This window comes from Mytilus edulis, chromosome 10 (genome assembly GCF_963676685.1).
Source record: "Mytilus edulis chromosome 10, xbMytEdul2.2, whole genome shotgun sequence".
Lineage (NCBI taxonomy): Eukaryota > Metazoa > Mollusca > Bivalvia > Mytilida > Mytilidae > Mytilus > Mytilus edulis.
The window spans coordinates 34,145,234-34,158,735 of record NC_092353.1 but is presented as its reverse complement, the minus strand read 5'-3'; the positions used below and the strand labels follow the sequence as shown (position 1 = coordinate 34,158,735).

At 31.2% G+C, this 13,502-nt stretch overlaps 1 protein-coding gene across 3 annotated transcripts in view; it reads left to right on the top strand.

Annotated features, from left to right (window-relative positions):
• LOC139490983 (hormonally up-regulated neu tumor-associated kinase-like) overlaps positions 1 to 12,531 on the top strand; it is a 32,339-nt gene extending 19,808 nt beyond the window's left edge. For all 3 annotated transcript variants that reach the window (XM_071278168.1, XM_071278166.1, XM_071278167.1), the window contains exons 3-10: positions 772 to 1,064; positions 4,798 to 4,853; positions 5,464 to 5,617; positions 6,086 to 6,213; positions 7,560 to 7,652; positions 8,527 to 8,804; positions 10,539 to 10,710; positions 11,570 to 12,531. In XM_071278168.1, the coding sequence (XP_071134269.1) occupies positions 772 to 1,064; positions 4,798 to 4,853; positions 5,464 to 5,617; positions 6,086 to 6,213; positions 7,560 to 7,652; positions 8,527 to 8,804; positions 10,539 to 10,710; positions 11,570 to 12,384 (1,989 nt within the window). In that variant the 3' untranslated portion in view covers positions 12,385 to 12,531. The remainder of the gene's footprint in view (positions 1 to 771; positions 1,065 to 4,797; positions 4,854 to 5,463; positions 5,618 to 6,085; positions 6,214 to 7,559; positions 7,653 to 8,526; positions 8,805 to 10,538; positions 10,711 to 11,569) is intronic.
• Positions 12,532 to 13,502: the final 971 nt, after the last annotated feature.

Here is a 13,502-nt window from a genome sequence, read left to right as displayed (position 1 = left end):
ATTCATATTTCGACATCTAAATCATACTCATCTAAAACATATTACCGAAAATCAAGGTTATGCGATTAGTGTCTATAGACTTTTTCTTAATGCGATGTATGGCTGATAGAAATGACTTATCTTGAATGGTGACGCCAAGTACTTTATTTGCATTTTCGTCATTGTTAACTGAAGAACCAAAATTTGCCTTGGTTTTCTATTCATTTTATTATATAATTAAATGTTGTAGGTGTTATCTTTAAGTTTGATTAAATATTGAGCGAGAACAACATTCTCTAGTTTAGTATACAATCTGATTAATTAGTCTTTTTTCCCTTAGCAAGAAATATTGTGACGGCGTTAAGTGTTGTACATGTCCGTTTGTTAAAGTTTTGTTGCCAAAGCATACATATTGTTTTTCATATGCAACTTTCATTAAACAATGTTAAGAAAAGTCTAGAGGTACCAAGGGAACATTCAAAGCTCATAAGTTGAATAGAAACTGAAAAATCCATGGTAAAAACGAAAAATATCAAAAAACAAATAAGTCCAAAAACGCTACATAGAAGACTGAAGACTTGGGAAACAATGCTCACTCATAAAAACGAAATGAATCTGATATAATTTAGAGTTCAGCGGTCAAATTTCGAATCAAATGATGACCTCCAAATTTAAAGCGTGTACGTTTAATATTGGAAGTTTCTACACAATTCAAGGAAATCTAAATGGGAGAAAAAAGTTAAACTCTTTTGTAATTTGTGAATAACTAACTAATGCTCTTGAATGTTTTAGGTGGCTGTCAAAATAATCGATAAACGCAAAGCAAAAGAAGATTCATACGTTAGAAAGAATCTTCGGCGAGAAGGAAAGATTTTGCAAATGGTTAGACACCCTAATGTTGTGCAGTTACTGGAAATTATGGAAACAGAAAACAGTTACTATCTGGTTATGGAATATTGTAAAGGTGGAGATCTCATGGATTATATTTGTCAACGCAAGAAACTTGAAGAGAGGGAAGCTAAGCGATTCATACGACAAGTAATTTCAGCACTAGACTATTTACACAGAATGGGAATACTACATAGGTATGGAAATTGTTTGCATTATAAGTCGGTATCATGTGCCTTAGGATTTTCAAATTTTCAAATTGATTAAGTACATCCTCCTTGTTTCAAAATACCATGATCATATAGAGGGAAAAATAAGAATATTTTTACATTATGGTAGATTAATTCAAGAAAGAATACCAACAACCAATAACCATATGAATGCATATGATTTTATAGCGTCCAAATGTTTCTACCCTCTTAAAAATTAGCCGTTCTGACCCAGCAGAAGTATAACAAAGTATATAATTTCATTGGTTACGATATGTGCTTCTATACAGCTGCCAACAAAAAGTAAAATCGACGAAAATTCAAAACGGAAAGTTACTAATCAAATGGCAAAATCAAAAGCTCAAACACATCAATCGAATGGATAACAACTGTGTTACAGCCACTATTATGACAAATATTGCGGAATCGCGTTACAGAAAAACAACCTTGATATTATTAGAATTAAACGTTTATGAGCATAATGTTTTTATATACTACTGAGTAAAAAATGAGAAAGACAAACTTGTTCAATATGACCATCAGGAGATGTGGTATGGTTGCCAATGAGACAACTATCCAACAAGGTTTAAATGAAGTGGATGTAAGCTTGATTAAGTTTAGATTTGTATTCGTACGGAAATTTTAGATTTAAAGCAAGAACATAATTTTACAAACTGGACCTTAACAAATAAAATGGACTTGCTTAAGGGGACATGTTACCATCGGAACCCACAGCAACGGTAGCGACCTAGTTTAAGTAAAACAATTAGAACAATTTCCATGCGCACATTATCGTGTTTCTCGAGAGAGAAAAAAAGCCGTCGTTAAGTACGTTACAACCTTTGTTTTTCTTTAACCTGTATGTGAGATGTTAAACACTCATCTAAATTCCTTCATCAAAATATATCAAGTTTGTATAAGAACTTTATTTTGGTTTCTAACAAACTATATACGGCACAAGTAATCTGTTATATTATTCACATAAATTATATCAAGTAATTGACTTTCCATTTTCATCATGTGCATGAAAGCAAACGTAATTAGATACGAACATTATGTTATGTTATGTACCTGCAATTACAACATCTAGACTCCATCAATCGACTGTGGCATAATTACATGTATACAATTTCATTTATTAATCAAAATGAAACACGCACCTGCTCACATTATTCGTCTGTGTACCGTTCGACCTATAAACAAAACCATATATAATACCTTACTTAAGATTTCATTATAGCGGTAATGTTTTTGTATTGACATCAGTGTCATGAATCATATCAACTCGTTCACAATAGCTAATGTAACCATTTAGAAAATAATAGTGAAAACAAAGGGTATACGTAAATAAGACTTAAAAGAAATAAAAATTAGACATCTTTTACACTTTGGAAGACAATCATAATACTCAATAACCTTTATGATAAAATGAAGCCAAACGTAACACTACAATACATGTATAGGTATTATCATTATATACCAGTGCGTGTTGAGGTTATTGTGTTTTTGTTTATCCTTCTCAGTTAGAGTCAGATAGAATCTTGTTTAAATAGTTGTTATTGACTTTGAATTTGATTTCTGGAACTGCAGCTATGATCTCACCAGTACTTTGTGTCTTAAGTCTTTTTGTTAGTTGTGTTCTGTGTGTTGTGTAAGATGATGAGTCTATGATTGTTTAAACTGATTTGTTATATCTTTTTCTTTTTGTATGATGTTACAACACTGTCCAATGTTAGTCGCATTGTTTTGCACAAATAAACATATTTCTATCTGTCAAATTGAGTATATGCTTACCCCAAGCAAGGAGCCAGTCATTCAGTGGTTGTTTTTTTCGGACGATAATAATAATAATTGTTTCTTGTGTTTGATTTTGTATATAAATCAGACCAATAATTTGTTCGTTTAAAATGTTTTGCCTTTGTTATATCGGAGCTTTCTGTATATTGCTATGCGGTAAGGACTTTGCACAATGTAGATTGCCGTACAGTGACCTACCTATATTGGTACAAAGTAATTCTACGGCATTAATCGCTGGTTGAAAATTCTCTAACTGGAAAATATTTAACAGTAGCTACACTCTAAACGTAGCTGTGTCTAAAATCTAAGTTTCGAGATAAGTAACATTTAAAAGTATTGCAAAACTTCTATACGTATACATGTTTTTCATCCCGATTAAATTGTAAATTGAACGGCAATGCCTTCATCCTCATTATTCAATCTTAACCATTCCAGAATTTCTATGAGTAAAAGAACTTTTACTTTTCCTCTTAACAAGTTGTTCCTGTAAATTTTTTGGAAGAGGGCTTATACAAACATTGAATACATAATGACAAACAGTATTGGTTTCCCCTATATAGTGCTGTGATATTTTATTAGATTCTTTCAAACCGAAATGAAGGCTTGTCCCTAGTCAAATTTCCACCGCCAATAAAACTGGCCACTATGGAAAAGCTGAGATATTACACACCATCAAACAATCATGTATTACCTTAATACAGCAGTAGTTGCTGTAAACAATGTTATTTTCTCTGATATATTAAGAGGTCGTTAAACCATAGTATATACTAATGAGATTTACCTTTTTCACCTTTGCGGTTTAATGAGTCGAAAATACATGTCATTAGTTTGTCGATCTGAAACATCAATGAAAACTTCTAAATAATTGGCAAAAATCAATTTCATTTGATTGAAAACAACGAGCGAAAGGAAAATAATGTAAATCTGTACATGGCACCATGTAAGATATTAATCTGATGTTTGATAGTATTTTCGATCATACTGTAAAATTGAATGGTAATTAATCACGGAAGTCCGTTAATGATCTGTAAATAGCTATATATATAATACAACGATTGTTCCACAAGTACTCCTAATTCTTATTCTGACAACAGTACCATAAGGTTTTATACACAGACCTGTATTCAAGACTATATTAAGGGACATTAAATAACATTTCTATAACAATAACATTATTCACATATGACCAAAACGCCTAAAATGTCGTAGATTTCGCTAACACATTTATAGGTTTGACAGTTGGACGGATTGTTTTTCTCGCGTTTGTGAGAGAAATAAAGACCAAACTCTTGCAATCATTGTAAACATGGAATTAATAAACGATCAATGTAAAATCTAGTACGCAATGGTAGAGCATGCTTAACTTCTGTGTCATTTGGTCTTTTGTGCTTTTGTGGGGAGTTGTCTCATTGGCAATCATACCACATCTTCTTTTTATATTTAAATAGAGGATTGTTACCAAATTTAAAAAGGCTCTGATTTGTAGTTCTTCTGAACAATGTTCAGAAAAGTGCAAACATAGCTATTCTGTTAAGCAATACACATAGCAGCAGACAGATTAGCATGTCCGCATTAGCCACTGTATTCCCTCCTTCAAAATGAGATATAAATACTATCAAGTTTTTTCTGTATAAATTCCTCAATAAAGTAAAAAAAAGGGTATATATATTGTCTACTGATTCTTAGTAAGGAGTTATTTGCCAAGGGAACACACTAATCATGTCTGTTTTCAGTATCACTCAGACCCACTTTGACACGACTTGGTATATATTTTTCTAAACATTATAAAAAATGATACGTCTCTTTTTTTTTCGTTTGTTTTTTTTTTTTAATATATCAATTATCTTGATGTTCATAAATGAATCAAAGGTAAAGCTAAATTTGTGTTCAACCGTTTTAGATTTGTTTTTAAATTTCATTTCAGAGACCTTAAGGTAGAAAATCTACTACTTGATGAGAATAGAGACATAAAAATTATAGGTAAGTATAAACCGTACACTGCAATTTGTGTTTGTTGTTAGGTATTTAGAATAGATTTATCTCTCTATAAATTGTTTCCGATATTTAAAAGATTACACTTATTCCTAGGAAACTGTTATTTTTTTTAACATATATTATATCCGATCAATAGATTAATACATTTACACTGAAACGCACAAACATATTGAAAGTAACATGTAATGGTAAATTTTCCGAAAAAAAACGAACGAATAAGCTATAATTTTGGTAAGTTTATTGGTTGGAGAGAGAAAATTGCCGTGCAATTATGCCGGCTACGGCAAATATATGCATAATATATATATAAGTAGATATGTTGACATATGCCAGACAGCGAACGGAATTCTAAATCCATTTTTTTTGAAAGGTTAAATGTGTTTAGAATCAAGATAGAGAATCAAATAAAATGTCCATACACATCATAAATAAGAAAATATGTTTTTTGTAAACGGATCAAAATAGTTTCACCTGTTTTCATAATTAAAAGTAAAAATTAAAATTATAGTAATACTATCTACATAGGAAAAGTGCATTGACGTATTACACACTATGTAGCAGTGATTCAAATAGAAGTTATTTTCTTTCCTCCTAGACTTTGGTCTTAGCAACAAGATAAAAGTTGTTACAACAAAAGATGGAGTACGAGCCCAGGAGCATCTAGTCACACAATGTGGAAGTCCAGCATATGCTGCACCAGAGTTACTTGGGAGAAAGAAATATGGACCTCAAGTTGATGTCTGGAGCATGTAAGGACTGTTTTATTTCATTCATGAGTTTGCGATCTCCTATATTGTATAACAATATGCCGTTTAATATGATTTTTATAATTCCAGATTGTTAAAGTAAAACAAAAAGTATAAAAGTAATATACTTTCAAAAGTGGAGGTATCAAAATTAAATTGGACGAAGTGGTAGAACACGATTCTTAAAAAACGAAAAATTCCGCTGTCAAATTATAGATTAGACGGTTAATCACAACAAACAAGATTTGACGCTAATGCGCGACGAGTAGAAGACGAAACATCTGTAAGTTGTTCTTACATGAGCAACACTAAATGTATGCAAATTAACCTTTTAACATTGATCATTTTATGTTATTTAGCAATTACAACATTATTCATTATGTTACAGAAAAAAAATATTCTTTTTTTAAAAGTATGTTAAATTTTATTTATTTAGTTTTGATTTATAAACCGGGTATAATTTTTTTTCAGCGGAGTCAACATGTTTGCAATGTTAACTGGAAACCTTCCATTTACTGTTCAGCCGTTTAACATAAAAGTTCTTCACAACAAAATGATAGCCGGTCAAATGAACCCAGTCCCAGATACAATTAGTAGAGGTATGTAATGGGAGAAATATAATACTACGTGTAATACAAAACTCAACGAAAAGTCAGTAATCATGAAAGTAGAAATCAGCAGCTAAACCATATATATATAAGTTGTGAAAGCCGACTAGAAATTAGGTCTGATTTAGAACTGAAATTATCCGGTTGTCGTAGATGTATGAAAAAAGCTGAAAATCAAATAACATTTGTTTAAGAACGACTGTTTTGAGCAGCGGTATACTACTGTTGTCTTTATTTATCAAAGCCACTGCCATTACACTATTATAAGTTACATAGGGTTTCATCAATACATTTACCTTGCTTTGTTATGGGCTTGATTAAAATGATACATTTTGTTCATAATTTCCTGTTCGTAGTATTTTATTATTGTTCTGAGACTAAGGCTGCAGCTTCGTTTTCATCACAAATTCATAAAACAAATGTAACGACAAAGGCGCATTCACATTGGTTAAAATCGATCGTTATACTTTATGAATAAACTCATTGCAATTCTGTTAATATCTATACATTCATCATGCTTAAAGTTTAAGTACTTATCATATTCATATTGTGTTAAATAGGTTTTGATTGATTGAGAAACCCCATAATGACAAACAGTATATTATTATTGAAGATTATAACACTGGTTGGTTTCCCCATTCACAATAGGAATGTTGTCTATCTCGGTATCTATCTTTGAATATTGTCACTGACAGCTTCTGTTTGAAATTGTTTCGGCATTGTTTTTTCAAATTGTCTATTAAAAATCAATTTATTACATAACGATACGTCTAAGTGTTTTTGTAACAAGTGTATGCATAATAACCATCTGCAGGAAATACTTGGGATCACAAATCGACAGGTCCCATAATATTATATTGAAGGAATATGATTTAAATGAGGTTTTAGTTTCACACATATTAAACGAAATTGGAGAAAGCCCATTTAAATTGCTAAAAAAAAAGTTATTTTTTGTTTTATTCAACATGAACAAATGTCACTATAATTCTTCAGAAACATTGTCCTTTGACTGTTAAGGCTGGCCTCTATATATGGCCGATACTGTTATTAAAACATTGTTAGCGTTCACAACTGTGGGCTCCCGATCATTCCTGATGTTTGATATTGGAGAACAACGCTTAAAATGCACTAATCTTCATTTCTTTCATATTTAGAAATAACGTTAAATCCACGACCATTTATTTTACAGTGCCGTATAATGCCATTGTACAAGTTATTTCATACATCCATAATTGAGCTATGTAAATTATAAAACAATACTTGTTTATTTGTTGTTTTACTTATTTATTAATCTAAGTGTATCAATGCGAACTAATTTCTTTTCCGTCTTCTCACAGACTGCCGAGATTTAATACGGAAACTCCTGACTCCGGACCCAGATAAAAGAATAACATTAACTGAGGCAATGAAACATCCATGGATTGCAGAAGGTAAGATATACTAGTATATATATAGCAACCATAGAAAATATATGATAGAAAACAGGATGAAACAGTGCTAAAAATCTATTAGGAATACTGATCTGTTTTAAACATATTTATTTATAGTGATTGGGAAACAATATATTAATCCCTTTCCACTTTGCGGGTGCGTGTGTGAGTGAATACTGCTTTCATTGTTAGTCTGCAAATTTTCTCATCAAAGGTTCATGTATTGCTCATCATGGGCATCCAACATATTTGGAATTGATTAATGACTCAATATGTAAAATAAAACAAGACATTTCAAAAGGATATAAAAAAGAATTCTCTGCTTTAATACACAAGAATGCAATCTAGGTTATATGCTTTGTTTTATGTTGTTGTATAATTGCTTACTTAGTTATACAACATGGCTTTAAAATTCATAATGCAAAACACTGTGTAAATCGATCGAATATTTTACAACAAACAATTGTTTTTTCAGTAACGAAGCAATCCTTAGTTCTATTTAAACTCTTCTATTCAATTCAACCTTATCATTGTGTCGTTAAGCTTGGAGACGGACCTGGAAACCGCTTATTCAGAATATGACGATAGCTACATTTAAAAATAATATTAAATAAAAACCAAACCAATGGTGTATTATTACTGTTACAAGGATTATAAATACATAATGCTTATATTACATTAGCTTGTGTGATGTTCTCATATATTATACACGTAAAAGTACGGGTTCAAACTGGAATTGGTACCATTTGGTTGTATTCCAGGTTTACTATTCAAAAAGACATGAAATGTTTAATAGTAACATTTTCATGGAAAGTCAATTAGCAGAAGATTATTTTCAATACGAAAATGTCTATGTGTTCTCTTATATTAATAGGTAAAACTAAACCCCTTGAACGATCAGTGTTTCCAAACAGGCGAAAAAGTGATGAGCTAGATGAGACAATCTTAAAACATATGAGTGAAGTCCAAGGATTTCGGCTTGGTGAAGTCATCCGGTTTGTCACTGGGAATCTGCCAAGTCCAGCACTTTCTATGTATCATACCCTAGATCAAAGATTGAAAAGATATTATGCAGATATGAGAGTAAGAGGGAAAATGTCTGCTTTAGAAAGCTACTCAAACAGAGCAGGACAAGCATTTCAGACGTACCAGGTGAATGTTAAATAATGTATATGTTGTGTACAAGTTGTAATGTTGTACAAATTATAATTTGTATAGAATTTTTGTACAAGTTATCAGTGTTTCATGACCTGCTGAACAAAAATGGATGATGCAAGCACACAGTCTTTTGCTCCGCATATTTCTGTCAATTTTTCACAACTTCATGATACAGTCTAATACTGAGCATTGATACAAAAACATTATTAGACCTCACAAATATTTTGTATAGATATGAATATGGTATAAGGAAAAACATAAAATTAGAATTTAAACCATTCAGGTATACTCATTTCTAGTTTGAAGGCAAGGAGAATAGCACTAAATGTTAGGTTGACGTATATTTTTTTGAATTTAAAACATTACACTGGTACATTTTATAAGTTAAACCTGTATCACCTGTTGCAAGAAGGTAGGTGCCAAAAAACTTATAACTTGTACAAAAACCCTGTACAAATTATAATTTGTACAAACTTACATCTTGTACACAACATATACACACAATACATGAGATAACCCCACTCTGACAATTTCAAATAGAAATAGTATGAAATTCAAAACAGTGTAGCTGTGGCCATTGATTGACCCATCAAAATCATCCATTGACTGGTACAATTTACGTGAACGTTTGTCTGTAACAACCACTGTTCATGACGTACCTACGATAGACATTTAAACTGTGGGGTCAACAAAGGTTTCTTAACGCCTTTAATTATAAAATAATTCAAAAAGTTAATCAGGAATAACCTTTGTGTTTTGATTTATATAATTGATATAAATCAAAATATCGTGTTATTTCTGATTAATTTTTCGAATTACTTTATTTAGGTGTTGAGAACCTTTTGTGACCCCATAGTTTAAGTGTCTTTAAAAAGTACATAGTGAGCATTGGTCGTTACATACAAACGTTCACCTAAATTGTCCCAGTCAATGAATGATTTTAATGTGTCAATCAATGGCCACAGCTACACTGTTTTGAATTTCATACTATCACCCTCTTAAACATAAAAACTATTTGAAAAATGTTTCAAGAATCAACGAAGATTGTCTTAATATGGGTGTTAAAAAGTCATTCTTAATCAACAAGTAAAGAGGGACAACTCTAATCAAGAAAAGAAAGCTATAAAGAAAATTTACTCTAGAATTACATTTTTATGTAAAGTTTAATTTGTTTTATTTTCAAATGTCAGTTTATTTTGGGACATTTTTCCATTCTAGATTTTGCTTAGGTAAAGTATTTTCCTGTTACATTTCTTGATATAGACAACAGTAGTTAATTGATATTAAAATCACATATATCAATAAAAAAGAGGTTACAAATACAATAAGATTTTTAAATTAAACAAAGAGTGCATGGAAGTCGAATCTTTTGATTATTATTAAGACTACTTTTGTGCCTAAACACTGCCGTCGGATTATTTATCTACCAGCATTCAAAAAGAGTCAATATGTATCGCTTAAAATAACAATAGCACGTACTTGAGATGGAATAAAGAGTATTACTCTATTAGGCTCAGTTGTTCTGTGGGTTTTTTTAAACCATATATACCCATGAACTTTTTGGTTTTTAATACTTTCGGTTGGGTTTTGTTGGTTTTTTTTCAAAATTTTGGTCCATATGTGTACCTGATAAAAGTTATCATCGAAACACGTATTGTGCGTACAGAAATCATTTCAAATCATTTTATTATTCCTGATACGTTACCACTGATGTTGAACTTTTTCTAGGTGCGAAAACACAGATCAGTGCCGGCTTCTCCAATACCGACAGCTCCTATAATGAAAGAAAACAAAGAAGAGAAAAAACAGACTGTACATACAGATGGTGTGCTATCAAATATAGAGAAAGATCTTACTATTGTAGAAATAGATGAAAATGCCAATCATATTAATATCAGAGGTATAATTATTTAATTAATCTTTTTTCAGTACACAATATTACATCTAAGTAAAAAAAATTAGTGCACAAAAAAAATCCATTTCAAAGTAGGACGCATTTTCCGCGAAAAAATATTGATTACATTTTAATTAGAATATAAAAATAAGAAAATGTGATATGATTGCGAATGCAACAACTCTCCACCATATACCAAACGAAGTTAAAGTTAGCAAGTATACCGTAACGTACACCCTCGAACACAGAGCAAAAAATATATTGCATAGCAAGCTATAATAACCATGAAACGAGAAATGTAAAACCAATTGAACGAGAAGACTAACGGTTTGATTGATGTTCAACAATAAACGAGAATCAAATATGATATACAGAAATCCATTTACATGATTTAGTTAATAATCAAATTCATCCAATTACAGAAACATTACCACATTTTAAAAAATCCACTTCTATATTTATAATTTAGAATTAAAATGAGCAACATTCTTTTAAGGTACGATGTTTAATGTGACTACAAACAAAGTCCTCAATTGCCCTAGTCAAGGTACTTTTACTCTATAAATGACACAGCAATCGTACGATTTTCTGTATATGTACAAAGCTATTCAATTTCAGAAATTCAGGGGAAATACAAAAAGAACTGTTCAATATCCTATCATAAAAAAGCAGAATAAATTTTAGCCAATCCCAAAATAAGTTATTTAATTTATAAAACAACCTTAGGTGTTATGTTTAACAATCAAGACAGTCTAAATTATTAAGAACTCGTATAAACATTTGATGAAGAATAAATGTTACAATAGATGTAGTTTAATCTTTATAATAGTTCGTTTTTTAGTTTTGATATCTTATTATTTTGCAGTTTGTGATCCTGTAAAAGCGGGAAAAGGTAAAGAAAACGAACAAGAAGGCAAAGAGAATCAACAAAAACCAAATATCGATACTACAGGAGAAATAAAGGAACAAACAGAGAAAAAAGTACTCATGCCAAAACTAGCTCAGAAATGCACTGTGCTTGACCGTAACACGCAACAAAATGGTGCTACAATTTCGCGATCATCTTCCCCGGTAAAGGAACGGTGTGAATCGCCAACCAAATCTCGAAGAGGTTCACTGACGAAACCAATTTTATCTCCAAGGAAAGTAAATCCAAAAGCACAGACTGATTTAGGACTTTCTAAAGACAAAGCAAATAAAAACGATAATTGTAGAACTTATTCTGCTCAAGCTGGCTTTAAACGATTCCAGCGATTATCAGTGGATGGTTCTAGAAATACACAATATGACCTAAATGGAAGATTCATACGAAAGACAGAGGTCAAAATTGTGAACAACAAAAAGAAAATTGACTTGATTTATTCCACAACGAGTGACAACTCATCTGACAACAGTTCAAAACTTTCATGTCACTCACCAACGCTTTCTGAACGTTTCAACAGTCCAATTGTGGAACAGACTAAAATGTTCTTACGGGCAAAACTTAACAATGGTAATATAAAAACCGGTATTTCGAAAGACCAATCAAAAGACGATAATTCAATCGAAGAAATTTCACCGATATCATCACCGTCTAAACAAATGAGTTCTCGCGCAACAACGCGAACAGATTTATCGTCATTTGCAAAAGATGGACATATTGCACTTCCGTGTATTACACCAGTTCACAGAAATAGTTGATATATAGTCCGAAAATAAAATTACTTTTCTGTAATGTTCATACAAATGTGTATTTAACAACAACGAAAAAACTTTTGTTGTTGTTCATTTTGTTATTATTAATTTGCTTTATTCTTTAAATTGTGCAATATGGATTATGGAATAAGATATTGTTGGTTTTTTTTTTTGCATTAGTGTAAAGCATTTCTTAATCGAAAATAATTCATGGTGTCACCTGGGCAGCAGTCAGGTACTTCTGAGCTGATATATTTCATTAATGCCCGCATTAATTTTTTAAATCACTCGAAAAACTAGGGTTTTCTATTCTCTTAGCAAACAATTACAAAAACACGTTAATGATGTCATGAATCCGAAGCGCTTTATTGGATTTACCTTCATCATGTACGCGATTTCAAAGCTGAGGATGTATAAGCACAGCTGAGATGGTTTTTACGGGATTTGTCATCCCTTATGAAAATATTGGGTGTTAATGCTCTTCACCTCGTTTTATGTTTTGGTTTTAAACAGTTCTGATTGGAGTAACACTGATGAGTTCTATTTAGACGAATCGCTCGTCTGGTGTACTTATTTATAAACCTGTAATCTTTGAGGTTTGTTTTTTGTTTTGTTTTACAGAAAGAATATTTGAGTAACTCACATTATTATGTTTTTGTTTTAAAATAAAACAACCTATTTGAATAGAAAAGAGTAGGTGTATCAGAATTCGGTACAAAATAAAAAAAAAGAAATACGGTAGACGAAGCGACGCTGCCGATGTGAGGAAAAATCACAAATGTTTTTTAGTGTGAAACTTTTCCTTTTATTGTTCATGAAATAAAATATGATATCGTACCTAAAAATAATGCCTCTATCGTTTTATCATATTTCTATGTTTACTGAACATTGAAATTTGGAATAACACCCTTATTAACAAAACTGTACACCGTTATGAATATTCTTAAAAAGTTTCAATTTGATGTAATCACAACATTATTGTAAACTACTTCAAACAAAAACTTAATGATACTGGACGAACGAGTAGACAGACGCAATGATGATTAAAGCACAAAGTAAATATAACAACGCTCTACGTATGCAGAAGAACAATACTAGTATATGTTTCTATTGAATTGTTTTAA